Consider the following 27,605-nt stretch of genomic DNA (forward strand, 5'->3'; position numbering starts at 1 on the left):
AAAAGATGGTTTGTTTGTTTAGTGATTATGGGGATTACTTTTCTGATAGTGTTTCACTCAGAATTATGAAAGAGTATAATTTTAAAATTAAAAAAAAAATAGAAATTATTTAGATACCTGTCAACTCAGAGGATAATCGATAGAGATATTCCAAGGCCAAGGTTGAATGATTCAGGTTAGAATACTCTGAGAATTTAATATGAAAAGGTGGTATATGGATTCTTTCTGATATATTAAGTATATGTGTGGAAGGCACAATAAGATGATAAATTTTATTCCTAATTTGCATATTTCCAGCTAGAAAACTATTTTCTTCTTTGTCTAAGAATCACAATATCTAAGTTTTTCTTAGAGTGAACTGTAGCTTTTATATGGCATGAGTTAATATTCTTCAAAGTGCTTAGTGCATGGCCCATAGTAAACCCTGTTGTTGTTGTTGTTATGTGCCGTCAAGTTGGACTCGACTCATAGCGACCCCTCCTTGGGTTTCCGAGGCAGTATCACTATGGAAATAGATTGCCCAACCTTCCTTCCAAGGAGTGGCTGGTGGGTTTGAACCGCCAGCCTTCTGGTGAGCAGTCAAGTGCCTTTAGGCACTATATAGTAAACTCTATATACCAAAAAAAAAAAACCCCAAACTCACTGCTGTCAAGTCGGATCTGACTCATAGCGACGCCTCCTTGGGTTCCGAGGCAGTATCACTACTGAAGTAGATTGCCCAACCTTCCTTCTGAGAAGTGGCTGGTGGGTTTGAATCGCCAGCCTTTGGTTAGCAGTCAAATGCCTTAGACACTATGCCACCAGAACTCCCAGACCCTATGTAAGTAGTTGTTAAACAAATAGATATCATGTGATATTATTAAATTATCTGCTGAACATGATACACAGGTATCTTAGCTTTATGTTTTGAAGGGATATTAGTAAAATAGACAAAAATAAAATTATATTTCTCTCTATATATATAACTCAAAGGAAAGAACCCTGGCGGTATGTGGTGTAATGGTTAAGTGCTCAGCTGCTAATCGAAAGGTTGGTGGTTTGACTCCACTAGTAGCTTCTTGGAAGGAAAGATTTGCCCAGATCTGCTCCTGTATAGATTACAGCCTAGGTAACTCTATGGGGCAGTTTTACTCTGTCCTATAGGGTAGCTATGAGTTACAATTATTCCATGATACACAAATAACAGTATAACTCAAAAGCCTCAGATTGGACCCCAGGTATTAGTTAATTTAATTTTTAGTTAGAGGAAATCTAATGAAAGAAAAACTGAAAATTGAGCTACACATCAAAATACATTTATAGTGTTTCACTAGAATAATATTTGCTTTAATCACTTCCAACTAAACAAGAATGTGTGTGTGTGCAGGTGTGTGTATTAGGGTGACATATATGGACAACAGTGTTAGAATATGTCCCAGGAAGCCAGAGTATGGCCCAATGAGCATGCAAAATTTTGTTGTTATAAAAATGTGGCATAGTGCCTAAAGCATCTGACTGCTAACTAGAAGGCTGATGGTTCAAACCCACCAGCCACTCCTTGGAAGGAGTGTATCCCATAGGGATACCACCTCGGAAACCCAAGGAGGGATCGCTATGAGTTGGGTCCAACTTGACGGCAGTGAGATTTTTTTTTTTTTTAATATTATTTTTTTTAAAATATATTGTTGGATAATACCACTAGGTCAAAATCAATCAGATGTAGTCAATTTTATATTTATGAATTTTACTTATGTTTTGATCATGGATTTCATTTTGTTTTTTGTGGTAAAAATATACTCCTTCACCTAAAGGAAAGGAATACATTTGGCCCAGGCACTGAGGGTAATTTTGGGAAATACCATACAATTGGAAGAAATTAATTCACATACTATTAGCTTACTTACCCAATAACTTACTTGCCCAATAACTAAGTCAATCAGGAGGTCACAAATAAAGATACATATATATATATATAGGCCCATGTGCTGTACACATTTTGTTTTCATTCCTCAGACTAAATGTTGAATAAAATATAACAGGAGAAAATAAGATACCCAACCTTAAGCATCTGCCAGTTCAAAAGCAACTGAAAGGCTGTTTTACCTAACACTTTGCTATGGGCAGAAGTCTTGCTTCTTCTGTAGCAGCTAAAGAGAGAACACACGCCCACAAGGGCCAGAGTCTTGCTTCTTTCCTAGGCAGTTCTTACGTATTTGTCAAGTCAGGTGCCAAAGCTCAGCACCTTCACAGGTGGACCTCTTGAGCAAAGTTTCAGGTTTCATACTAGATGTCACTGATTTCTAGCATCAGCACTTTTTCCATCTAATGGCTCCTTCATTTAGCTATTCTCATTAAAGTCTATTAGCACATCCAAAAACTGTTGGGGATTGTTATTGAAAATGCTGTGAACTCCTGAGAGCAGGCATGTTCTTACCTACATACCTCCAGTGCCTATTTTTAGGAAACTGACTGAAATTGGAAAGCCAAGATGGCACATGTACATGTCTGGCATTGTTTTGCTAGGCTCTAAAAATACCTTTTTAATGTGCTATTTGTCCTTAAGACAGTAGTCTCAGCTAAGTAGGACAATTTTAAGATTGAAAAGAAAAGGGAAAACACAGGATTATCTTTATCTGGTGGTGAATATAAATTAGTTGATAAACATTAGTCACCACAAGTATACATTTATTTTCTAGATTCAGATATTTACTTGCTTTATATGTCGAATATAACCTCAGTTTTGAACCTTAGACTTTAAATCTTGTACACAATAAAATTTGCTTATATAGATATGTAGAGAGATATATACAACCATGTAAATATTAGTTGTCAAAGTGCAGTTCTTTCTTAGGTCCAAATAAAGTACAAACTGCTTCATGTCTATAGTCTTGTATAGAGGACATAAGAGATTCAGTACTCAAGACCATATGGCAACATAAAAGTCAAATGATACTAGAAGATGCCCATTTGATTTAGCAAAGCTTCAAAGAGCAGAGAGTCTGACAAAAGCAGAATATTCAGCAATAATATATAAGATATATGTTAAATAAGATATATACATATATTATATAGGAGCTCTGGTAGCATAGTGCCTAAGGCACTTGACTGCTAGCCAGAAGGCTGACGGTTCAAACCCACCAGCCACTCCTCGGAAGAAAGATAGGGCAATCTACTTCCGTAGTGATACTGCCTCGGAAACCCAAGGAGGGGTCGCTATGAGTCGGGTATGACTCTACGGCACATAACAACAACAACAACAACAACAACAACATATATTATATAGACATACATCTATATGTAACATTTTATATAAACATCTTTCTCAGTAGAACCACAAATTAGTATCTTTCAACATAGATAGTAATAAAGTGCTTTTAAATAAAGCCCTTGTCAGAATGAAATAGTTTTTTAGGCTGCAGGATTTTAGTACCAATAATAAATGCTAAATTATTTATTAATGAAGTTAGTTATTTCAGTATATTTAACACCATGTAGAGTGGCAAAGTTTAGTTATTTGTTAAAAAGATCCTACTACTCACTTCCTGGTATGCATTCATTTGTTTCTGGTTCCTGATCTGCTTTTTGATCTACTCAGAAGAGCAACATTGAGAATAAATACCATTTTAACAGAAGGAATAATGAGACAAAAAAGTAAAGCTCAAATGTCAGTTTCACAACTGAGACTGCAGAATACAGCTGACAGGTTTTCAGCTAGCTTTCATTCATGCCCCAGTTGACTCTTCATCTTCTTTAAGGTCTCCTGTTCAACTAAAAATCCAAGATCCAGATAGGAGATACTTAGCATATTTCCTTTAATTCACTAAGCCACAGCATGGAAAATGGGAAAGAGCACTGGACTAGGAGTAATGAAGCCGAGATTCCATTCCTGGCCCACCCACTGACTGCCTATCTAAAGGATATTTAGACAAGTCGCCTCATCATCTCTGAGCTTTTCCTATTTGTAAAAACAAGACAAAAATCCCTGCCCCTCAATGAGAAAGACCAAACTTATTACATAAAAGGAACTGATTCATGACCTTTGAAAAGCTGTTTGCATTTTATATGGAAAAGCTTAGTGAATAAACATTTTTATTGATATAGTGAAGGCAATTTAGCAAAAAGAAAAAAGAAAAAATGCAAAACCCCAGCAGTACCAGCATACAAATATGAATTATACATTTGCATTAACGATGAACTATAAAAATCAGATCCATTTTCATGTCTCCCCCGACCAGGCACTATTATTCTAATCATTTCTTAACTGAACCAAGTAATACCTGGTCCATTGACAAGCTTCAAGATCTTCTGGCTCCTTAATACTGAGAATAAATAATTTCACTCTGGGTTTGTACCTAGTATTTGTCATGAGCAGAGGCAGGATGCCCACCTTTGTTCTGGGACCCTTTCCTTTGAACTTAAGGCTTTATCAGTTGTGCCCACAGACTTATTGCTGAAATTTGAGAATCAAACAAGAATAACTTATCCCAGGAACCCACTCCACTTGCCCTGTCTTCACAAGGACTTCTGCAAGTCAGAGTAGCAAAAATCAGCTCATATCTATAGAAATGAAATTTTCTATTTATAGAAACTCTTGCTTCCTAAGGGTCTCTGGTAAGATCCTACAAGGTATCACCAGCAGTAGCCTTAAGAATACAAACAGTATTAAATACACCAAGTCAGAGCTGTTTTTATAATAACTTAAGTGCCATTCATTACATAGTGGCAAATGACGTTCTTCTATTTATCTAACAGCTGCGTCCCGGACGCTGCCCAAATCATCCCATAGCCTAATACACAGAAAGACATGCAAATATATAAAGATATTTACCATCTTCAGCACTACGTACTAATTCTTCTGGCAGATTATCTACTTTTGCTTGATCTGTTCAGGAGAAATTAACAGATGGTTAACACGGCTGACCCTGGGAGAGAAAGAACAATGAGACTGTCCCTGGAAGCCCCCGGAGTTGGAAGCAGTTAGTCAAGATGCAGTGAGGGGTGCAACCAAGATGTCTTCCCCAAAATACTTTCTCTGTAGATTAGCTACTTGAGCCAGTGCTATAGCGGGAGCTCCCATTTCAGCCCCGATGCAGCTTACATCAGCACACTGCTGCACACTGACTCCCAAGGGTTAGAGGGTTAGCGCAGAGCAAGCAATCGGCCGGCAGCAAGAGAAAGCACAGGCTACAACAGCCTCTCTATTCTTCTGGAAAGAGTAAAAAGCTAGCCGTGACTAAAACCTTCCCAAACCCTTGGTCTATTAACAAATATTTGTGTGTGTGCATCATCGTTTGCATATGCCTCTGGGAGGCTTGCTTGGGAAGTCAACTGAAAAGATGTAACTGGGGACCAGCTGCTAAGTGGAATCTTGGCAGGCTAGTGTGAGAGTGGGTATTGGTATTTGAAATGGAGCATGCAGGAATACCCGTCAGCTGATGGTAGTTTTTTTTTTTTTTTTTAACCCTACACATTCCTAAGTAATTTAAAGCTGCACCATGGAAATACTCTCACACTTCTCAGGCAAGAGGTCTGCTAAATTGGACAATTGCTGCAGAGTTGTTCTTTTTTTTTTTTTTTTTTTCCCCCCCCCTTAGGGGCCATTACCAATATACAGAAGAACAATCAAGGCTGTCCAACAAAGGACTGGACTCGCCTTCTCTGGAATTATTCAAAAGGATGTGGGGGTTGGCCACCTGTTAAGGCAGCTTTAGAGGGAATTCCTGCATTAGGGGGAGGATGGAATGGATGATTTTCAAGGTCCCCTCCAACCCGAGATTCCAAGATCCTTGGGAGGGTAAGGACTGCATTTTAAATTAGAGATACTGTCTTCAGAGCCCCGAGAATCTCTGGATTGAAGAAATTGCTTGGTGTAGTGACTTTTCCTTTGTAAACTCTGACATTTTAGTTTCAAATGCACATTCATTTTAAAACACAACATAAAACTCACAATGTCAATTATCTACCACATGAGTTTGGCAGTGGTTAATTTTGCTCAGTAGTTTTCTCATGACCCTCTGTAATCCTAGGGGTATATTTTAAGCTTAAAAACAGTAACAATTAAAACCCCTACAAGTCATGATTTCTAAGTCCATTTGCCTGGCACATAAGTCCCTATATACATTAGGCTTTCTGTTAGTCCTCAAGAAATCCTTCACCAATTAAAGAAGCAGCCCGTAGGGAATAGTGTCCCTAAAATGGTCCATGTTGGGCAGTATCTGGGTTTATAGCTCCAGGATCCAAAAGAAAGGCATCCATAGGAAAGAAAGGATAAAAGAGAAAAGTCCTGTGAAGCCAGGAAGTAATTCATTTTCATATCCTACAAAATTCACTGACATTCAACACTGTCAGATATAGCACTGTTACTTCACAAATGCTCTTGATAATAGTCTGTTGATCTTGAGACCCAGCTCTGTTGTGTGACACTAAGCAAGTTACTTCACCTCTTTGAGTTTCATTTTCCTCATCTGTGAAATGGGGATAAGAACTCATTCCTCAAAGGTTTCTTAAAAGGATTAAATGAGATAATGTATGTAAAACACTTAGCCAAGTATCTAGGACACAATGCTCAATAAATGTTATCTTTACTAGTAGTATTACTACTATCACAATCTTTTAAACTCAATCTTTTAAAATCTTTTAAAACTCAATGGACTTGAGTAACACTCAAACTGAGATTCACTGATTCAAAGAAACCTAGTGTTCTAGTAATCGAATCTCGAACTTCGTTTGTTCCTTTAAAAGCAAACTTCTAATCGCTTTAGGTGGGCCTCTTCATCTCACTTGGGAAAGGTTATTCTCGTCTGTTAACCTTCCCCCTTTTAGGGGTTTCGGTGCACAACAGCATGCAGTCAGGCCACAGAAGAGCACATAAGCATTTTTAAGCTTAGATGGGCATGAACAATGGGGCAACCTTTATTCTCACTTGATGAATCTGATGAAATGTCTTCTAGACTTTTGCAAGGCATTTTCCTAGCAGCACTCCTTTCCATAGTTTTGAAAACAGGACTGGGTTCTTCTTCTGAACCTGTTACAAGACAAAACCGATGAATGCTGCACAATACAAAAAAGAAAACATCTTAACAACCAATGGACATTGAAATAGTAGCTTGAAAGGTGACATCATGCCATAAGCATCTCTGTATTTATTTACTGCAACAAGCATTTACTTCACAGAAGAAAATAAAATTTCCCACTAATTGTTTGCTTTTTTAGGAGTCCTAGTGGTGCAGTGGTTAAGCGCTTGGCTGCCAACCAAAAAGGTCTGTGGTTCAAACCCACCAGCTGCTCCACAGAAGAAAGATGCGGTAGTCTGCTTCCATAAAGATTGTAGCCTTGGAAACCCTAGAACTAGGGTAGTTCTCTGTCCTATAAGGTTGCTGTGAGTCCAAATCCACTTGGCAGCAATGGTTTATTTTTTGCTTTAGTAACTACTTTTTTTTTTTTTCTTAAAAATTATCCTCCTGGTCAAGAAATATTTCAAACATGAAATCATATAGAAACAAGATTACTGTATCATTAGAAATGTGGTCTTTTAGATGTCTATGCATCTATTTTTGGCACATGATTTTTTCTTGCCAGACTTTGGATCTTCCCACTTAACATCCTAGCTTTTAAAGACAATAGTCATGGGATGATTTCAGGGGCATTAAAAAAAAAAAATTAGCTGAAAAGCCTGGAAGGAGTATTCAGATGTTTAACATCTGTGTATAATCGAGAATAGCGGGTTCTCCAGATCAACAGATGTAGGCTTTTTGGGTTTCTTGACCTAGTAAAATTTCCAACAAACACGCTGGGAAATGACATGAGGTAGGCCTTTTAAAAAGAGGAGGAAAGTAAAAAAGGTCTGCTTTGAGTATTATGTACTCCTAAGAACTATCTATACAGGATCAAAATGAAAACAGTAACTTGAAAGATTAGATAAGAATCTTAGGGGACAGTAAGTTTATGTTCATAAAGGAAGATCAACTCAGAAAAGAAGGGTGAGAATGGCTGCACAACTCTAAGAATGTAATTGAAGTCACTGAACTGTACATGTAGAAATGGTTGAACTGATGCATGTTTTGCTTTGCATATTTTCAACAACAACTTTTTTTTTTTTTAAGGAGGAAAACCCTATCTTTAACCAATGTCTTTGTTTTATCAAATAAAGGCATTTTGGAAGAAAAAAAGAAAAAAAAAGATGAGGAGGGGAATGGATTCTTTAAGTTTAAAAGGTTTCTTAGCGTAGAACTTCTCAGAGACCTTAATATGCTGATAAATATACATCATCTCCTAGCATTTCCATAAACATTTGCCATGGAATTTTTTTTTTTTTTAAAGAAGCTCATTGAGTATTGGTTGGCTAATAGTTCAGTCACAAGTCAGACATGTTAGCTTGTTCACCAAAATTATGGTACCCTCCCTTTACCCTCTCCTTGTCTTTAACACATACTAGAGAATATAAAAACCATGACTACACCATTTTATAGCTTTTACTTGGCTTATCATTTTTAAATTCCTTCTATGGCTCTATTTGAGTGGTTATTTAATATTGATCATTTAATTTTTAGATAGGCTTTTTGCTATTCGATCAATTATGTTGGTATACTATAAATATTGCAATAGACATTAGAGCAATAGTCTCCAAAGTAAGTATAAATTTGCAAGCTCTCCACCTCTCTGGGTCAGTTTACTCTAGTAATTCATGGGATAGTTAAGTAATAGTCTACCTGATCAAGTTTAATATGCTAGTTTATAGTCTTCCATATGTCTGCTTTCAGAGATTAGAAATGGTATTTCACTTTTCTTACTAGCAACATTTATTAAAGAAGGTTCACCTTGATTGAGATTAAACATTGATTCTTTAGTCAGTTTTCAAGAATAGGGCCTAGTAGCTACTTGTAAGGGATTCCAAACCTCAGAAGTCAACCATTCAGTAAAGCTTCTCTGTTTTTCTGAAACCAAAGGGAGCTAGAAAATGACTAGCTTTATTAAATCATTTAACTTTATTAAATGATAAGGAAGGTGATCAACACTAGTAGTTGCACAACTTTGGTTAAAATATCCTTGTCACAGAGCACCCTCTATCATTTCATCATTCTAATCAGGTAACTTCTCATTTCTATTTATTCCCAGGGTTCTCCGCTTCAGTGCCTAACTGTTGATCAGAATAGCAAACAGAGCAGCTCTATGTTTTATAGCCTGGCTGAAACCAGCACTCTCAAATCCACTTAAATGAATGTGGTGATCAAGTAATATCTCCATCAACTTAACCAAAGCTGTAGTCAAACAGTGATGCAATTCAGGCAATACCCTTAGGTGGAATCAGGTGAAGTCATCTGACCAAAGTCATACTCTAGAAGGGGAAAATTCTGCAGATAGCAAAGATTATATAATTACTGAACATGAGACGGCATGAGTGGCAACAAAAACACCACAGCACAAGATACCTGAGGGAAAGTTCCAGTTCTGAACTTTCTCCTTGGCATCCAACAATGTAGTGAAATATTGCTCCTAAAAGGGAAATTTGTGATCATCTGTGGCAATTCCTTGCCATAGATATTACTGGAGATTTCTATGTAGATTGCCAATAAGAAAGAAATTCTCATTATTTCCAGGAAAAACTAGCTTGTGTGTTTTAGAAGTTCTTTCTAAACCCAAAAAGTCTTTAAAAATATTTTTGAAACCTAAAAATTCTATTGGTAGATTAATGAGACAAAAGATCAATCTCAAACACAGCCTTGCAGTAAAACTGTCTCTATGTTATTCATTTCATTAAAGACTATAAAATAAAATGTACTTTTATTTTTTTTAAAAAAAAAAAAAGGCTCAGAAAAACTGGAAAAAAAACAAAACAAAACAACAACTCACTGCCATCAAGTCGGTTCCGACTCATAGCGACCCCTCTTTGGGTTTCCAAGGTGGTATCTCCATGGAAGTAGATTGCCCAGTCTTCCTTCCGAGGAGTGGCTGGTGGGTTTGAACCACCAGCCTTCTGGTTAGCAGTCAAATGATTTAGGCGCTAAAAAATTTAGCAACATCAGGGAGTGTCAAATTAATCCCAATAAAAAATATGTACCATTCTTTACATCAACATTTCAAAATGTAGACTCAAAATCAATGGAATAAACATTACAAAATGCTCACTGGTGTATCTCCCGCTCTCGGCATTAGAACTGATGTTTCCATCGGAAAAATCAGAGTCAAAGAAAACTTTTTCTTCCTCTTTCTCTTTTCTCTTATATGGTGATGCCAGAAACAGTTCAATTTTACTTGCTTCTGTAGGGTTTTCTTGGTTCATCAGGAGAGAAATGGGTTGCCTATATCTGGACAGATTATTTCGTTCAGGAGCTTCTTGAAAGTCACGCTCCTGAAAATTCCCTTCTCTCCCTGCAATCTCACATTCCCTGTCCTCTGAAGAGTACATAGTTTTAATGGTCCCTATTTCATGGTCTACACAAAGTTGTGGGATTCCAGAGCTCTCAATCCCACTCTCAGGACCACAGAGATCTACCAATACACCAGTCACAGTTTTATCTCCTCCCAATTCTTTATCACATTGGTTGACTTGACATTTCAAAACATTGCTCTTAACCTTCATTTCAGATGCCTCTGAGGCTGTCCAGTAAAAATGGGACACTGTACCCAAGAACTTAGTCTTCTCTAACAGTGAGGACTCCTCAGGAGTTTCTTCCTTCACTGACATCTGGAGCTGGTAAGAAACTTCAGGTATTTCTTTAAGGAGTTTCTCTAAACTAGTATCAAAAGCACTCTCAGTAATTGATGGAGCCTCAGACTTTTCCACTGTTTCTTTTATTTCCTCAAGATGAAATTCAGAAGCAGCTTGCCTGGGCTCCTCAGTACTGCCTATTGACTGTGACACAGAAAGAGTCCCTGTACTGCTTTCATATTTTGCAGGGAAGTTTTCAATGATTTCCTCCAGTAGTTTTTCTAAGCCAGAACTGAATTTGAGGTGCTGTGATTTGGGGTGAATAATTGTTTCCCTCACAGTTTCTGCCCCTTCCTGAGGTAGTTCTTTGCTATAAAGAACAACAGTGGAACCAGATGAGATAAAGCTCTGTTCTGATGGAGGTATTTGAACTACTCTGTCTGTAGATACTACATAAGATCCAATTTCATAGGTTTTATCAGGAACTAAATTAAAGGAATAAAAATCCTTTCTGTCTGGAACTTTGATTGTAGCTCCTGGTGCCATAATTCCCTGAGAAATTTGGGGGCTATCTGCTGCCTGTATTCCTTCAGGAAATTCTGCATTCACTTCTCCAGAGATTACTTCCCTCCCAGTTAAATGACTCAACTGAGCTTCTCTTAGTAGCTTCTGTAATGCAGCATTTGTATCATGCAATGCAGTTTTGGGTGGAAGAATGACTTTTTCTACAGTTTCTGAGATTTCCCTTTGAGAAGGCAGTGCCTTATCCTGGAAATCATGATGAGCATCCCAGGAAAAAGACAGATGTTGGGGAGAGGTAGCCTCATCACTGAAAGAATCCTTTCTGTGAAGATGGTGAGAAACTCCCACAGCCATCTGAACCAAGTTCTCTGTGTTTAGTTGGCACTCACCACTTTGAACTTTCTGGGGGACAGCTGCATTTCCCAAAGTCTCTTCCTCCTTTGGAAAAGAAGCTATCCTTTCTCTCTCATCTGAAGTGTTGTGACTCCCATCCATCACTTTTTCAAAAATCCTGCTCTCTTCAGGCTCAGAGTGGGTTCCAGCGGTAACAGGTTCCAAATTGGTTGGCAAGGGAGAGGGTGAAATTTCAGATGCTTCCTTCAGGAGTTTGTTCAGACTAGCAATGAAAGTGTTACATTCAACCTTTGGAGGAGCTACAGTTCTATCTACATGCTCATTAACTATCTCTTTAGGTTGTTCAGCTTCTTCCTCAGCATCAGCCAAATCTGTCTTTTGAGGCCACATTCTATTTTCAGAAAAACCTCGTTCAAGGTCTTGTTTCACAAGAACTTTTCCACCAAAAGGTTGGATAGCTGGTGGTGAAGCTTCTGCAAGCAGTTTCTGTAGGCTGTCATTAAAAGTGTCTTTGTAATCTCTAGAAAAAACACTTGTTTTCACTATGGACTCTTCAATCTCTTGGTCTGAGTAATCTTTTTCTTTCTTGATTACTGGAGTAACAGACCATTCTGTATTCTTTTCCATGTTTTCCTTTGATGACTCATTTCCTGGCAACTGATGAATAGATGTTCTGGGTGGTCTCCACAGAAGTGTGGTTTCATCTGGTAGCACCTGAGGTATGCTCTTTGAATTTAATTTCTCCATTTCCTTCCTTGCTGGAGTTTTTTTATGGCTTAGAGGAGCCTCTACTTCATGCATATGTTTCCCAGATGATTTAATGTCATTGGATTCCTTGTGTTTGTGGCTATTAAAAGGCATAGAATGTTTATAGTTTGTTGTGATACTTTTCTTCTCAACATTAGCCTCACTGTTTGACTTAGCTTCTAAGTCCCAAAACTTTCTCAAATTCTCAAACTGAGAGTGATTATAGACCTGTTCTGTGTTGGTTTCATCCATTCTTTCTTTTAAGGTCAAAACTTTAAAGTGGGGTTTTGATTCACCAATTAGAGAACTGTCTTTTTCCAAGGGAGATTGTATTTCATTGTCACCATTTAGGGGATGTTGAAATGCTAGTAAAGAAATATCCCTTCCAGAATGCAAACTGTCTTCCACTGGCAACTTTTTGATGGGCTCATTTATGCTGGGTGCTCCTGATTTTGGGAGTCTGGTCTCTTTAGGTTTATTTGAAGAATGAAAACTCAAATGATGGGAAGCTTGATTGTCCTCATCTAGAATCACTTGCTTGGCAGTGACTTGATTATAGTCATTTTGGCCTATAGATGAATTGTTGGTGTGCATACCCAGTGACTTCACAGGCTGATAGGCTTTAGCAGAAGGTCCCTGGCTGCATGAAGATGTGGGTTCTTTATAAGTTAATTTGGCAGCAGCTTTTTCTCCTTCCCAAAAGGATATTCTATCACTTACTCTTTTATACCTCTCTCTTTGCACCTCATTCTTGGAAAGCTCATTAGATTCTTGTTGTGGTCCAACATCAGGCATCTTCCAAGGAGATCTGTTGTTGGCAGCCCCAGAGAGCAACTCAATATTCTCTGCCTCTAAGGAAGCTTTCAGAATGTAAGTATCTCCTCCTTTGCTCTTTCTCTCTGCTTTCATGTTGTCTTTCAAACTTGGCTCTTTAACAATTGCTGAAGAGTAAAAATTCACTTCCAAGTTTCCTCTATGTTTTTGATGGACACAAAGCTTGGATTCTTCTTCACTCAAGATGACAACATCCTTAATGTTACATGGAACTTGATCTTCAGTGTCAGATCCTTTGAGAGCACTATAGGAATAGTTGCTGATCGGGAGATATATCCCAGTTCCTTCTCCTGTGTTTTTTGAATCTTGGCTACAGTCCTTATTTTCACTTCTTTGACCTGCATCATCATAGTTTTCAAATGATTGCAATATGCCTAGGCCTTCCTTCATGGTGCCTTGTGGGGACAAATTCATAGATTTCAATTTGAAATTCACACCATTATCTTGGTAATTTCCAGAAGGTAGCAGATCTCCCTCCACCAGGAATGTTGAATCAGATCTCACAGGCTTCAATTCAACTTGGGTGGGAGATAGGGCTTTTGAGCCATTTTCTTTTGGACTTGTGTCATCTGTGACTAAGGCAATAGCAATTTGTGATTTTAAGTCTGTTTTTTCTTTGGGCTCTTTTCCTCTGGGATGTTTGAGAGATGGTCTGTCATCTGAATGAGAACTTCGATTAAACCAGTCTAGGACTTTAGATATGGAATCATCTGTTGTCTTCATTATCTCAGTCGTATGTGGACCAGAGCGTGAGGAAGTCTTAGCTTTTACAGCAGTGAGAAAAGGAGGCTTACCTTGCTGATGGTCTCTAGAACTTTGATCTGGCACCTGAGATGGCACAGGATCAACACAATGAGACAGTTCATCTGCAACATAGAAATGCTTTTCTAAGTAGGAAAAGAGAATGCTTAAGGAATTATTATTCAATCACTCAATTATCTTTTTAAAAGGCATATTTTATTTGTACATTCCATATCATTACCCTGTTTATATCACTATTTCTGAAAAGTTACAATTAAAATTGTCCTAATTAAGGTTTTCTACCAAAGGTACCCTATCACAGTAAAGAAGGGTAAATATGGATCCCTAGAAGTATGGGATGTTGGTCTAGTTAGGAAATTTCTTTGAAGTTCCTGGTTTATTTTAAAAATTCATGTGAATTTTACATTCTGTTCCATGTTAAATATTAATATCATTCTGCTCTAAAGTCTTTGAGTGAAACTAACAATCCAGGAAGATATACCATGCTGATTCTATGACTTCATCCACTGTCATAAACCTCAAAGAAGACTTATACCACAGTTTGAGAAGCACACTTAGGTGATTCAGGAATTGGGAAAATGACTTTCAAGGATGACTAAAGAAAGAATTTGCTCCAGAAAATCTGAAGGCGACAGATATTTATATTCCTGGGCCTTATCTCTGACCCAATAAATCAAAATCTATGAAGATGGAGCCTAGGAATCTGGACCATCTCAATGACTGGTTGACATACTGGAACTCGAGAACCATGATCTCAAAAGCTCCCCTGTTTTCCCCCATTATTTCTGTGAGTCAAATTAAAATCAAAATGAGAATTGATGGAGAACGTGATCTCTACCTGCTCCCTAATAGCTAACTAATGACCAAAACCAAAACCATTGCCATCAAGTCAATTTCTATTCAAAAACACCCCTACTGGGTTTCCAAAGAAATCTTTATGGAACAGACTGCCCCATCTTTCTTCCGTGGAAAAGCTGGTGGGTTCAAACCGCCAACCTTTTGGTTAACAGCCCAATGCCTTAACCACTACACCACCAGAGCTCCTTAACTAATGACCAGGAGGCTAGAAAAAGATGTTTAAGCTCTTTCTAAGCTATCAAGAAATCAAAGGATACATAATACACCACTTTAGATCAGAGAACTGAGTGGCATTCCTCCCCTTTAGTTAAGACTCGGGTCTTTCAGCATTTCTCTCTCTCTTCCTTATAAATGCTAAGTTATGCAATACAAGTACAGAAATATTTCTGAAAACTGTGTGAGCCAAATTTTTATGAAGTCAGCCACATTTCAAATGCACTAGAGAACATGTCAGCTAATACAATTCTATCTTTAAATTTAATCAGCAACTCTGGCTAAACCTGAGAACAACATAAGCTTATACAAGACCTAGCACATAATACATATTGGTTTCCTTCCTTAACAACACAATGTAGTATTAGATATATACCAATAGTTGTGAAGTATCTTTCAGAAATCTTTAAGAATTGTTAGTTTGTTTAAAGAATATGATGGAACAAAATGTTTGTGATATACTGTTAGTGAAAAGAGAAGTCTGGGCAGTATAAGTACAATTTGAAAAAGTATATTTATGCTTAAAAATTATTGCAAGTCTCTTTCAATGTTAGCAATAGTTAATGATGGGTGATAACATCACAGATGTTTTTGTTTTATTCTATTTCTTCCTTCACAATATTTTACAATTAAAGTGTATTTTTCTTAAAATAAGAAGAAAGTTATTTTAACAATTCAGTACCAGGGAGTTTTCCTTCTTATGAGGAATTCTTGTGTGTGTGTGTGTGTTTTCCAGCCTGAAAATGAGTAGGATATTGGTTGTTCTGTACTTCAGAGCTAAAGTCAAACTCCTACAATTTGCTTATTTACAGCTTACCATGTTTTTGGTTCTGGTTTTCTATTTACGTTCCATTATATAATTGTGTATATTTTGTAGCAAGCAGAGAAAAAAGCAGGGTATAAATGAATAAGCAAAACTTTGTTCATGAACACTTTGAGGTCAGAAGGGCTCTTAGTCAACCAAAATGAATTTAGCTGGTGCCTACCTTCCAAATTTAATAGTCAGTTTGGGATTTAAAACACCAGAAAGCACAAGTAAGTAGTTCATACAAAATCATGAAGAGGGAAAGCAGGTGCAGTTTGAAAAACAAGAAAGGTTTATCAAATTTTTTTCTATTGGTTATAATGAGAAATATCACCAAAGAGAAATGGTTTTCATCTTTTGAATATACATTTACACATCAAACCAAACCAAATTTATTGCCATCGGGTCTATTCCAACTCATAGCGACCCCTCCTTGGGTTTCCGAGGTGGTATCATGACTGAGCTCTGGTAGCATAGTGCCTAAGGCACTTGACTGCTAACCAGAAGGCTGGCGGTTCAAACCCACCAGCCACTCCTCGGAAGGAAGGTTGGGCATTCCTACTTCCGTAGTGATACTGCCTCGGAAATCCAAGGAAGGGTCACTATGAGTCGGGGCCGACTCAATGGCAAATAACAACAACAACAATCAAGACTAAGTAGATTGCCCAACCTTCCCTCTGAGGAGTGGCTGGTGAGTTTGAACCACCAGCCTTCTGGTTAGCAGTCAAATGCCTTAGGCACTATACCACCAGAGCTCCCAAACATTTACATAAACATCATCTAATTATTTGCTAATGTTTACTCAAACTTTAGTAATTTCCTTTAATATGACTTACTTCTTGAAGAAGAATCTGCCTTATTTTTATTCAAAAAAAATTTTTTTCTGTTGTTTTCAAATGATTTAAAAAGAAAGTGCTATGCCCTTTAAGGAGGAAATTGGCCTGAACAAGTATGAAATTGTAGGACTAAGCAAAAGTGATTTAGATTAACTTAACAGTGGGAAGGGAAGGGAGCCATTGAGTTAGAAACTTTATTGTTATGTAAATTTTCCTAACTGTAAGATATTATCAGCATTAGATGCAGACTTATTGAAGATGTAAGAAAATACACAGCATTTTTCTCATACTTCTGTTTTTGAAATGTAAGAATTATGCTTTAAATAATATATTGGTATGGGAAAGCAATTGGAGGCATCACCTGAGAGTTGTTAAAATCCTTAAAAAGGAGTAGTTAGCAAAAATCAAACCCACTGCCACTGAGTCCCTTCTGGCTCATACCCCCAGTGGGTTTCCAAGACTGTAAATCTTGACTCAAGTAGATTGTCTCATCTTCCTCCTGCAGAGCAGGTGATGGGTTTGAGCCACCAACCTTCTGGTGAGCAGCCAATGAATGCCTTACCCACTATGCTCCTGTGGTAATTAGCAAGTTAGCAGCAAAAAAGCAATACCTCATAGCCACTCAGGTCATACCAGTTGAAGGAGAAAATTCCTTCAGAGCTTTTAAACTCTAAAACCAAATGGCTGGAGGCTCTAAGCAGGCCAAAGCCTGAGTGTTTTTCATAGTTAAGTAGTAAGTTTAGTTTCCCATGCTTTGAGGGTAAGAAAGTAAATATTCTCCTGAGATTAAGAGAAACCAAAATTTGGTTTAATGGTAACTGACAAAATTTCATTAGATGAGTAATGATAACATATTTGCTCCACACAAAGGTATTTCAAAATTAAACTCACTGCCATCGAGTCAATTGTAACTCACAGTAAACCCTATTAGGTTTTCGAGGCTATAAATCTTTACAGAAGTAGACTGTCCCATCTTCCTTGTATGGGGAGCTCATGGGTTTGAACTGCTGAACTTCTGGTTAGCAGTCAAATGTCTTATCCATTGTGCCACCAGAACTCCTTACGCAAAGGTATTAGTATTTAATTCTTTATATATACACCTTGATTTAACTTAAAACATTATAATTTGTTTAGCTAAATATTTTATACAGTTTTATTTTTTAGGTAAATCATAATGAGCCAGAAACCATGCTATCCTGGTTCATTTAGTTATTGGTGACTAAGGAAAACCTCCAAACCTATTAAGGATAAGCATTCCCCAGTAACACCTGCTTGAATTCTAAGACAGCATGAATGCTGGAATGCCTAGGAGGAAAAATTGTGCTTTAGAGGGTTGGCTGGTCTGACCCTTTCAAGCCCACTGTGTCAGTTTTTATAACTAGTAAAAACAACTCTCTTACCAGCAGGGCTTTTGTACAACTCTGACTCAAGCCTTGACAATTCCGATGATTTAGCTTTATATTCATTGACAGTGGATGAAGTCTCAAAAGACTGTGGTCTTGGAGTTAAAACTTCTGAGTGAGAAGAGGGCCCACTGATTGGAAAAGAATGAGAAGTTGTTGGCTGCTGTGTTTCATTCTTTGATGCACCAGGGCTTGAAGCTGGCTGATTAAATGGTAAAGGTGTTCTGTATTGGGAAGGTTCCGGCTCATTCTGAAGCACATCTGTGTCCTCTGCATCTTCCGCTGCATTCTTCAATCTGTCAGATTCTAACACACCAAATTCTCCTACTTCTCGGCCATGAATTAGCCCAGAATTCTGTGGAAGTTCATCCTTCACTGCAGAGAACCTCACATGCTTTAATGGCTCCAACATGTTTTGGGAGGAGTCATCACTTAAAGAATGCTCCTTCTCAGAGATTCTCTCATGGATGGTTAGGCCCGGTGACACAACTTTGCTTTTGGGCTCAAAGTTCTGATTAAAACGCACAGTTTCTGAGTCTGTGCTACTGGAACTGGAGTTGCGCTTCAGGATCCCTCTTGGAACCCCTCTTCCATTTAGGGAGTCTGTTGTTAGTCTAGGAAAAGACTGGTTATCATCTTGCTTTAAATTATTTGATTTATAGATCATTTTCCTGGCTTTGGGGATTGGAGCCTTGGTTTGGGAACCATTCACAGGGCCTTGAACAGTATGCTTTGGTTTCTGTAATATTTGGCTTGAAATATCCATGACAGATGACTTTTCTTCTGATGCTGACAATTCACCTGAAAATTAAAACCCATTAGGTGGTATATATCAAGCAGAGAGTAACTTTATAATTTAAAATTTGTTGATGTTAGTTGCCATTGAGTCAGCTGACTCACAGCGACCTTATGTACAGCAGAACAAAATGGTGCCCAATCCTGTGCCATTGACAATGAAGTATGTAACATAAGTTTGTTGTTGTTGTTACGTGCCATTGAGTCGGCCCCGACTCATAGCGACCCCTCCCTCCTTGGGTTTCCGAGGCAGTATCACTACAGAGGTAGGATTGCCCAAACTTCCTTCCGAGGAGTGGCTGGTGGGTTTGAACCGCCAGCCTTGTGGTTAGCAGTCAAGTGCCTTAGGCACTATGCTACCAGAGCTCCTAACATAAGTTTAGAACTAATGTAAAAAAGCAAAAAATTCATGCATTAATTTCATTGTACTGTACAATGAATATTACTGTGCTTTACATATTTTTTGAATTTTACAATAAAAAGTTCTTAAAAAGCGATTGAAAGAAAATTTATCAAAGAAGATTTTAAGGAATAAAAACAGAAGTCATTTAAACTTTTCAAGATGGAATTATTTTCTCCTTTTAATTTTTTGTTGAAACCATGTGTTTTCAGTAATGGAAGTCATTTTGAACGAAAAGGAAAAAGAATTTATTTTTTAAGATGAAATGGATTCTGACACAATTAGTAGGACACATGTGACCTGAGGGGTCTCTCTGGGGTTGGTGGGATGCAGCCTGTTTCTTCAGATTCACACAGTGATACAGGTCCCCACCAGATGGCAGCATGCACTAAAAATGGGGTAGGAGCCTCCCACTAAATTCTAAAGGTGGAAAATGTAGGTGGGCACTATGTAGGTGGGTTCCATAGGTTATGAAAAGGTTAAAAAGAATTTCACACATGGAAATCAGAAAAGGGAACTCAATTTTTTAGAAAGAAAATCTAAATACCTAAAACAAAAGTTTCTTCTGTCAAAAAATTAAAAACAACAGGTAACATCTCAGTGGTTTCTTACCCTGAAAAATATATTAAGGGTTCCCAATGGAAAGGGTGAAAGACAATAATATTAGAACAGGCTAACTGAAAACTCCAATTTTACTGTTCAATTATAAGTTTTTTTTTTTTTATCATTTGACCAATATTTAATGTTTGTGGAATTTTCTTGTAGTTGCTTTGGAAGTAATTGAATTATCTGGTATTTCCTCTTACTGGTAAGGTTCAAAAACCCATTGCCATTGAGTTGGTTCCAACTCATAGCATCCCTCTAGGACAGAGTAAAACTGCTCCATAGGTGTCTCAAGGCTTTAAATCAGTATGGAAGCAGAGTGCCACATCTTTCTCCCATGGAGTGGCTGGTGGGTTCAAACCACTGACTTTTTGGTTAGCAGCTAAATGCTTTAACCACTGTGCCACCATGGCTTCTCAATGATACATAGGAATGATAATATTGACCATTATTCCATAAAAGGTAGATTTAAATCAATTAAGCCACAAACATGATCAAATATTCCAAGGAGATTGGCTGATTATTACAGATTAGGGAATCATAACATTGTCAAGTGACTTTTTCTTCTTGAGGCAAACTTTCAATTTCAAACACGGAACAGTGTCTTCCCATGGTAGGCATCCCAATAAATACTGCTAAAGGAATGACTGAATGCTTCTAGTAAAACAATTTCCCAGTTCATTGATGGTGAAACTCAAGGCATGGAGGTCATATAACAAGTGGCAGTGCCAAGACTGGAATGCATGAATTTCTAGTTTCTAAAGTTAATGCTTCGTTTCTCTCAGGCAGGAAACCAATAGGCACAGAAGAATTAGAAAACCATCAGGACTTTGCACTTTCTCTCAGAAGGGATTTTAGTGAAAGGAACTCTGAGAATTTCCCTCAGTCCACAGATAACAAAGATAAAAAATTTAATCCATAAAAATAATATTTACCCTCTTTTGATGTCTGAAATAAATCATCCCTCCCATTTTTTGACTGCTCATTTTTGGCTTGTTGAGATAAGTCATCTTCTGGCAACTTGGAGTTATTAAATGGATTCTTCCTTTGCTGGGGAAACATATTGTTTATTAAGCTCATTTAAAATGTCTTCACAGTAACTCAGTGTTAGAGAATGCATATCATCTACATTATTTGTAAATTTTATCCAGTAAATTCTATTATCTGGAATGTTTAATAATGGTTGTCCTGATCAATCTTAGTAGTCCAGCATTACCATATATGCCATAAAAACTAAAATCGTATAAACCACACTCAATTTCAGAATCTTGTTATAAAGTTAGACCAGAAACAGGCATTCAAACCTAAATTTCACATTATACTGGTGAGATAATTTAGGTTTGGATATATCAATAGAGGGCAAACCTGAGATTCTAATCAGATCAGATTCCTACCAATGTTTTTTCTATCATACCAGACTCTTACTGTACTAGATTAAAGTGGTACCAAATACAACTGCAGGATTTGTAAGATATTTAGGTATCTTGAAGTCCTTCATGATCACTGTCATGATCATCAATTCTAATGACAGAGAGGGTATCAGTAAATGGATATTTTTTGTTAATATAAGACTGAATACTAACGCTTACTGTCTATAGTTTCATAAACTGACATTCTCTTCTACAAACCAACTCCTAACAGAGATTCAGGAAGTTATGAGTAGGACAAAGGACTGATATGTCTAACAGACTCCATTCCATATGCTTTAAATCAGCAGCCCCAAGTAGTTTCAGACCTTGTACTCCCCAGGGCAAGAAATCTTGGTCTCCAGCAGTGTACTAAGAGGGTATTTGTCAACTTTTTTTTCATCAAAAGTGATTTCTTACACTAAATAGTAAAAGTTATCTATATCTGGTAGTTTCCTCCCCTAAAAAAAAAGGGAAAGTACTACAAATTTCTATTTTGTGATGCTTTGATAAAATGAGGAAAATGGCACTCTGACCAAAAAAAAAAATGAATTTTTCTGAGTTCAATCTACCTTAGCTGGAGATGCGGTTGACTTCCTTGTGTGTTCCTGGGACATATCAGTCACAATGGAGGCTGGATTTACCACACTGGAACTGCAAAAAATACAATGCAGAGAATAAAATCCCACCCTTTGAGGAAGCACAAATCATGCCTCTGAAACCAAAGTCTATCAAGGCAGAATAGGAGAGGAAGTTTGTGAAATCAAAAGGTCAGGAAAGGAGAGGAGTTGGGGCCTAGCAATAATTAAGCAATGAAGCAAAGGCAATGGTGCAACAGAAATTAAAGAGGCATGAGACAAGACTAAATCATCCCTCAGAAAGCCCTGATGCTTTTAGCATAGTATCAGGCACACCAGATTTAAATGTGTAGAAATGAACCCCAGTTTCAATGCGAGAAGCTAAGCATAGATGCAGAGCAGAAAGTGAGAAACTTATCTCAAGGAGACACTGTCATTGTTGAAACAAAGCCCCCAGTTTTGGGGCCTGGTTCTTTAGGGCAGGGGTAGAATGGCAGTGCTTACTCTAACTCAGGTAGGAAATAACAGAAGACTCAGGTGAGGCAAGTATCTCGGCAAATGATAAGACAAAACACAGCTCTAAAAGATGCTGTGCAGGGACAACCAGTGGGTTTGGGTAACTTACTGTGATACCTAGACCTTTTAATTCAACTACCAGGGCTGACAAGATGAATTCATACTCAGAGACAAGGATTCTGACAAGTAGCACTTCCAGAAGACAGTGAGAAGTTAAAAGTCCGGAGCTGGCTTAAATAAGTGAAGAGGAGTCTCTAGATCATTACTTCCTATCCAAAGAATAGGACAGTCCCAATGTAAGATTAGGGAATTTTCAAAGACAGGCAAGAGAGAATGTGAAAAAGCAGTTTAGCAGGCTCCCTCCTGAACAACCACTCTCTTGGCTACTGAGTTGCCTTAGGCAGAAGAGGTGAAGTCACTATTGGCTGAAACCCCATGCCCTGTTAAAACACTACACTCTTCTTGGTGGCATCATAGAGCCAAGAGCTTGGAGAATACCTCAGAGGGTGCCGGCATTTCACCATGCAGCAAACGAAAGCAAGGCCTGGGGAGGGGAGAGATCTCCCCAAGATCACAGAGCCTTGGCAAAGATCTTTTTTTTTTCTTATGTACTTCAGTTGCTATTTTTGTCTCAAGAAAAGGCTTAACTCTTGAGGTAGTATTCTTCTCATTATCCTCCTGTTGTTCTAGAGAGGCATGGCAGCAGATGAGGAAGTTGTATATAAAATACAATTTGATCACATACATGGATATTGAATAAGGGGAAAAAAAGGGATGCAGGAGACAGGCAGCAAATTAAGGTAGGAACTTATAAAGGAACCAGAATTAAGGCTAATAGAAACACTTATCTCAAAGAGCCCTCTATTCTGCAACAGGTGGGTCACAAACACATCAAATTATCTAGCAGCCAAATGAAAAAAGAAACCTGGTCATTAACAGAGTTCACAGTGTTCATAGGAACAGAAAGCAATTTCTCTTGAGTGTCATTTTAAGAAGACAGTGGGTGACATGAGCATCAACATCTTTATAGCAGATGCTATAGTCAGTTCCTTGCTCTGTATCATTTCCCTTTGCAAATAACTAGGGAGCTCTGGTAGCATAGTGGCTAAGGCAGTTGACTGCTAACCAGAAGGCTGGTGGTTCAAACCCACCAGCCACTCCTTGGAAGGAAGATGGGGCAATCTACTTCCGTAGTGATACCGCCTCGGAAACCCAAGGAGGGTCGCTATGAGTTGGGGCCGACTCAATGGCACATAACAACAACAACAACAGAGATCCCATGATAAGTGCTGATAGCTGGTGGTCTCCAAAGAATGACCACATTCTCCTGCCATCTTCTTTTTCTTCCCTTACCCATTCACCAGGCACAAAGAACAGGCAGAGCCTAGCAGTCTCCTCCCTCTAATCCCCGGAAACCCAATTTCTGCACCTCTAGGTTCTTGGACACCCATTCTACACATCTTATTGTCCCTCTTTCTTCCTAGAGATAAATCCAGTCTCTCCCTTACTGACATCTATTAAGCTGTGTATTTCATGTCTACTCTGTAACCTCCTTCTATGTATCATATCTCTCATAGTCGACTGGGAGATGCTTCAAGAGTATCTTGACCATATTTCTATCCCCTGCATGGCTGGTACACAAATGACGAATGACTAAGTAAATGAAGGCCAACTAAGCCAGAGGAAGCAGCAGCAAGCAGATGATCATGTTTTCTTTTATCTCTATTGTTTGCCAATTACAATGAGGCACATTATTTAGGTATTAAACAAAATGCCTTTGTTTCTGCTATTTAGAAAGTAAGAGAGAAAGCACTCAGAACACATGATGAGACACTAAAATACTAAGAATACACAGTACTCACTGGGTTACCTTGTGGTTGGAATAGGGGATAAAAGGGGGAATAAGAGTGGGATACTTAGCAACAGTTCACAACTGTGTAAGTTCTCTAGTGCTGCTGTAACAGCAATGCCACAAGTGAATGACTTTAACAAACAGGAATTTATTCTTTTAGAGTTTAGGAGGCTAGAAGTCTGAATTTAGAGTATAAGTACCAGAGGCTGGGTAAAGGCCCCTTGACCTTGGGCTTCAACTCTGCCTCTTGTTCTAGGCCCACTGGAGCTGGAGGCTTCTCTTTACATATGCAGCTGCTGGCTGCTGAAGGTGATGAACTCAAGGTCAGCAGGTAAAACGACACAATCTCAAGATCAGCAAGCAACACAGCAGGACACCGTTTCAAGTCCAGGAACAATCCCAAGATTGGTAGCTAACATGGCAGGCCACTGATTAGAATCCAGGAACTGGAATCCAGGAATTGGAGATGAAAACTTGGCAAAATGCAAGATCCAAAATGTACCAAAAAGCTAGTGACCTTTCTCAAAGCTTCCCCAGATATACTGGAAGCAGGCCACACCCCAAAATAACTCCCTTTCAACCTCTTAGCTGCTTACAGCAGATTCCACCATGGAGGTGATTACAATCTCATGATGGAGAATAAGACCCAGCTGCCACCACTCAAAACTTTGGCCCAGCCAAGTTGACACACAACCTTAACTACCACAACAAGTTTGCTTAACTAGAAAATATGAAAACAAGAGTCTTATATGTCTCAAATCTTGACTGAGAAAATCCAGCTACTTCCTACATTAGACTTTGGCTTTGCTTCTATCAAGATGTGTTATGTTTTGTTTCCTGTCTTTTTTACCAGACAATAATCCCTGCAAAAAGCGTTCTCAATTGATCCTTTAACATCTTTATCAGGAATGTATCTTCTCCCCATTTTACTCATGTGGAAATGGTTGCTTGGAGAAGTGACCTGTTCTATGTAGCAAAATTAGTTAGTGAAAGAAGTAGGGACTTGAACCCAGGTATATCTGACTTCCTGCCTCTGACTTCTTGCATTTTTAAAGCAGTAGTTTATAGCAAAAAGCAACACAACACAACACACTGCTGTCAAGTTAGATCTGACTCATAGCGACCCCACCTTGGATTTCCAAGGAGGCGGTATTACTATGGAAGTAGACTACCTTCCTTCTGAGGAGTGGCTGGTGGGTTTGAACCGTCAGCCTTCTGGCTAGCAGTCAAATGCCTTAGGAACTATGCCACTATAGCAAGAAGAGCAGTGTTAAGTCTGGGTGATTCATCCTTTCCACTGACTCTCACATCTGTCTCCTTTTCCATCTCTATTGTCACCTCCTTTATTTCTGTCAGCTGTATTCTCATTATATCTGGCATCTGGGCTCCTAGGTTCTATTCTCCTAATCCATCCAGCATTCCACCACTAATCTGGAATAGTCCAAAACACAATTTAGTTCACAACTTTCTTCTACTCATTACTTACCATGGCTTCTCAAGCTCTGTGGACTGAAGTCTGAACTCCTCATCAAGGCATTGGAGAGGCTCTACTGTCTGCCTCAACATACCTTCCCACCCTTCCTTCTGTCAACCCTTGATGCCACACAAACTGGTCTATCTACTCACTGTCCCAGAAATTTACCTGATTCTTTGTGATCTCAACTCAACCTATCCCTCACCCCTTCCCTGTAAGTGTTCTCCCTGCTTTCATTGTCTGCCCCAATAATCCCAATCATCTCCATGTCCAGTTCAAATTGTACTTCCTTTGTGACACTGTTCCTCTATCAGCCTAGCAAGAAGAAGGTCTTCCTTGCCTTAACTCTTATAGCACATTTTATTAGTACTTTGGATGAGGAATTTGTTCACTGCCTGACATTTTGTTATCACATGGCCAGATCTTCTTATATGGAAGATCCATATATGGATTCTTTTTCTTAAGAGAATATAGTCTGTTTATAGCCAGATAGTGTGTCTTAAAATTTCTCTCAGAGGGCAATAGACTGTGTCCTGTATATAAAAGATACTCAATAAATTCCAAATGATGGGATTTTAAACCGTGAAGGAAGCTGAATTCTATACCCCATGGTCTGTAACTTTCTTCCCTAAGGCACCCCTCAAAAGGCACCTACAATAAAAGGAGCATTTAGACAAAATTAGTTTACTTCATTGAGAAGAAGTTTATTAAAACATTAGACCATGATACTGGCATTACAGTTCCCTCCTAAAAATGTCTGTATTCAATTCACTATAGCAAGGAGATGGAAACAACCTAAATGCCATCAACAGATGAATGGATAACAAAACTATGGTACATTCACACAATGGAACACTATGCAACATTAAAGAATAATGAAGAATAAATGAATCATATCACAACATGGATGAATTTGGAGGACATTATGCTGAGTGAAGTCAGTCACAGAAGGACAAATACTGTATGAGCCCATTATTGTAAAAAGTCAAGGAAAGATTTACTCAGGGAAGGAAATTCACTTTGTTGGTTACTGGGGATGGGAGGGAAGGGGAGGGAAAATTTCAGACTAGTTGGGGGGTTGCAGGTTGATTTGGGTGAGGGGATGGACAGTATGGAAAGGGTTTGTGACCAGCATGATGACATTGGGGAGAGGAAGGACACTGAAATATGCACATAAGATATAGACAACAGAGGCAAATACTGTGACATGCACAATACTGCATTACCAGTGGCAGCAAACACTAGGCTATGGGTGAAAGCATAGACAAGTGAGAAGATCAGGTGGGGGTAGACAAACATGAATATACCCTAGACCAAAGATAGATTTGGCTGAAGATAATCTTACATATGCACTTGTAATACAAAATCAGCCACATACATTACAGAAGCAACAGAAGACAGAATTGGAGTAATTTCTCAGAGACAACCAAACACCTTGAGAGAGAGAATCACTGGGCCTGCAGACTTGGGACCATAGTCTCGGGGACATAGTACTCAATTGGCACAACTTAGTACATAAAATTCTTGTTCTACAACCTACTTTGGTAAGTAGTGACTAGAGTCTTTAAAGCTTTTGAACAGCCATCTAAGATGCAACTATTGGTCTCCTCTCATCTCAAGCAAAGAAGAGTGAAGAAAATCAAAGGCACCTGGAAACAAATAGTCCAAGGATAAGATGGACTGCACGAACCTCAGCCTTCATGACCTTGAGACCAGAAGAACTAGATGGTGTCCAGCTACCAATGCAAATCACTGGGAAAGGGATCAAGACTGGAGAGCATGGGCAGAGTGGGAAGAAAAATGTGGAACAAAATTCAAAAACACAAAAATGACCAGAATTACTGGTCAGATGGAGACTAGTGGAATCCCTGAGACTATGGCCTTAGGTTTCCCTTTGAGCCTAGAAATTGACTCAATTCTAAGCATTGGCTGTCAGCCCAACAGTAGAAAGACCTACATGCAGAGCACCTATCCAAGGGCAAAACACCCACCTACTCTATCTAGTGAGATGCACCCCTTA

At 38.5% G+C, this 27,605-nt stretch overlaps 1 protein-coding gene across 1 annotated transcript in view; it reads right to left on the minus strand.

Moving 5' to 3' along the window:
* Positions 1–27,605, minus strand: part of SYTL2 (synaptotagmin like 2) — an 81,897-nt gene that overhangs the window by 24,764 nt on the left and 29,528 nt on the right. The window contains exons 4-10 of the mRNA XM_007946250.2: positions 21,738–21,819; positions 20,695–20,809; positions 17,959–18,762; positions 10,105–13,950; positions 6,902–7,003; positions 4,808–4,861; positions 3,519–3,566 (exon numbers count right to left, since the gene is read on the minus strand). Of these exons, the coding sequence (XP_007944441.2) occupies positions 3,519–3,566; positions 4,808–4,861; positions 6,902–7,003; positions 10,105–13,950; positions 17,959–18,762; positions 20,695–20,809; positions 21,738–21,819 (5,051 nt within the window). The remainder of the gene's footprint in view (positions 1–3,518; positions 3,567–4,807; positions 4,862–6,901; positions 7,004–10,104; positions 13,951–17,958; positions 18,763–20,694; positions 20,810–21,737; positions 21,820–27,605) is intronic.

The sequence above is a fragment of the Orycteropus afer genome, unplaced genomic scaffold (genome assembly GCF_000298275.1).
Source record: "Orycteropus afer afer isolate SDZICR_OR568_19922 unplaced genomic scaffold, OryAfe1.0 scaffold00154, whole genome shotgun sequence".
NCBI lineage: Eukaryota > Metazoa > Chordata > Mammalia > Tubulidentata > Orycteropodidae > Orycteropus > Orycteropus afer.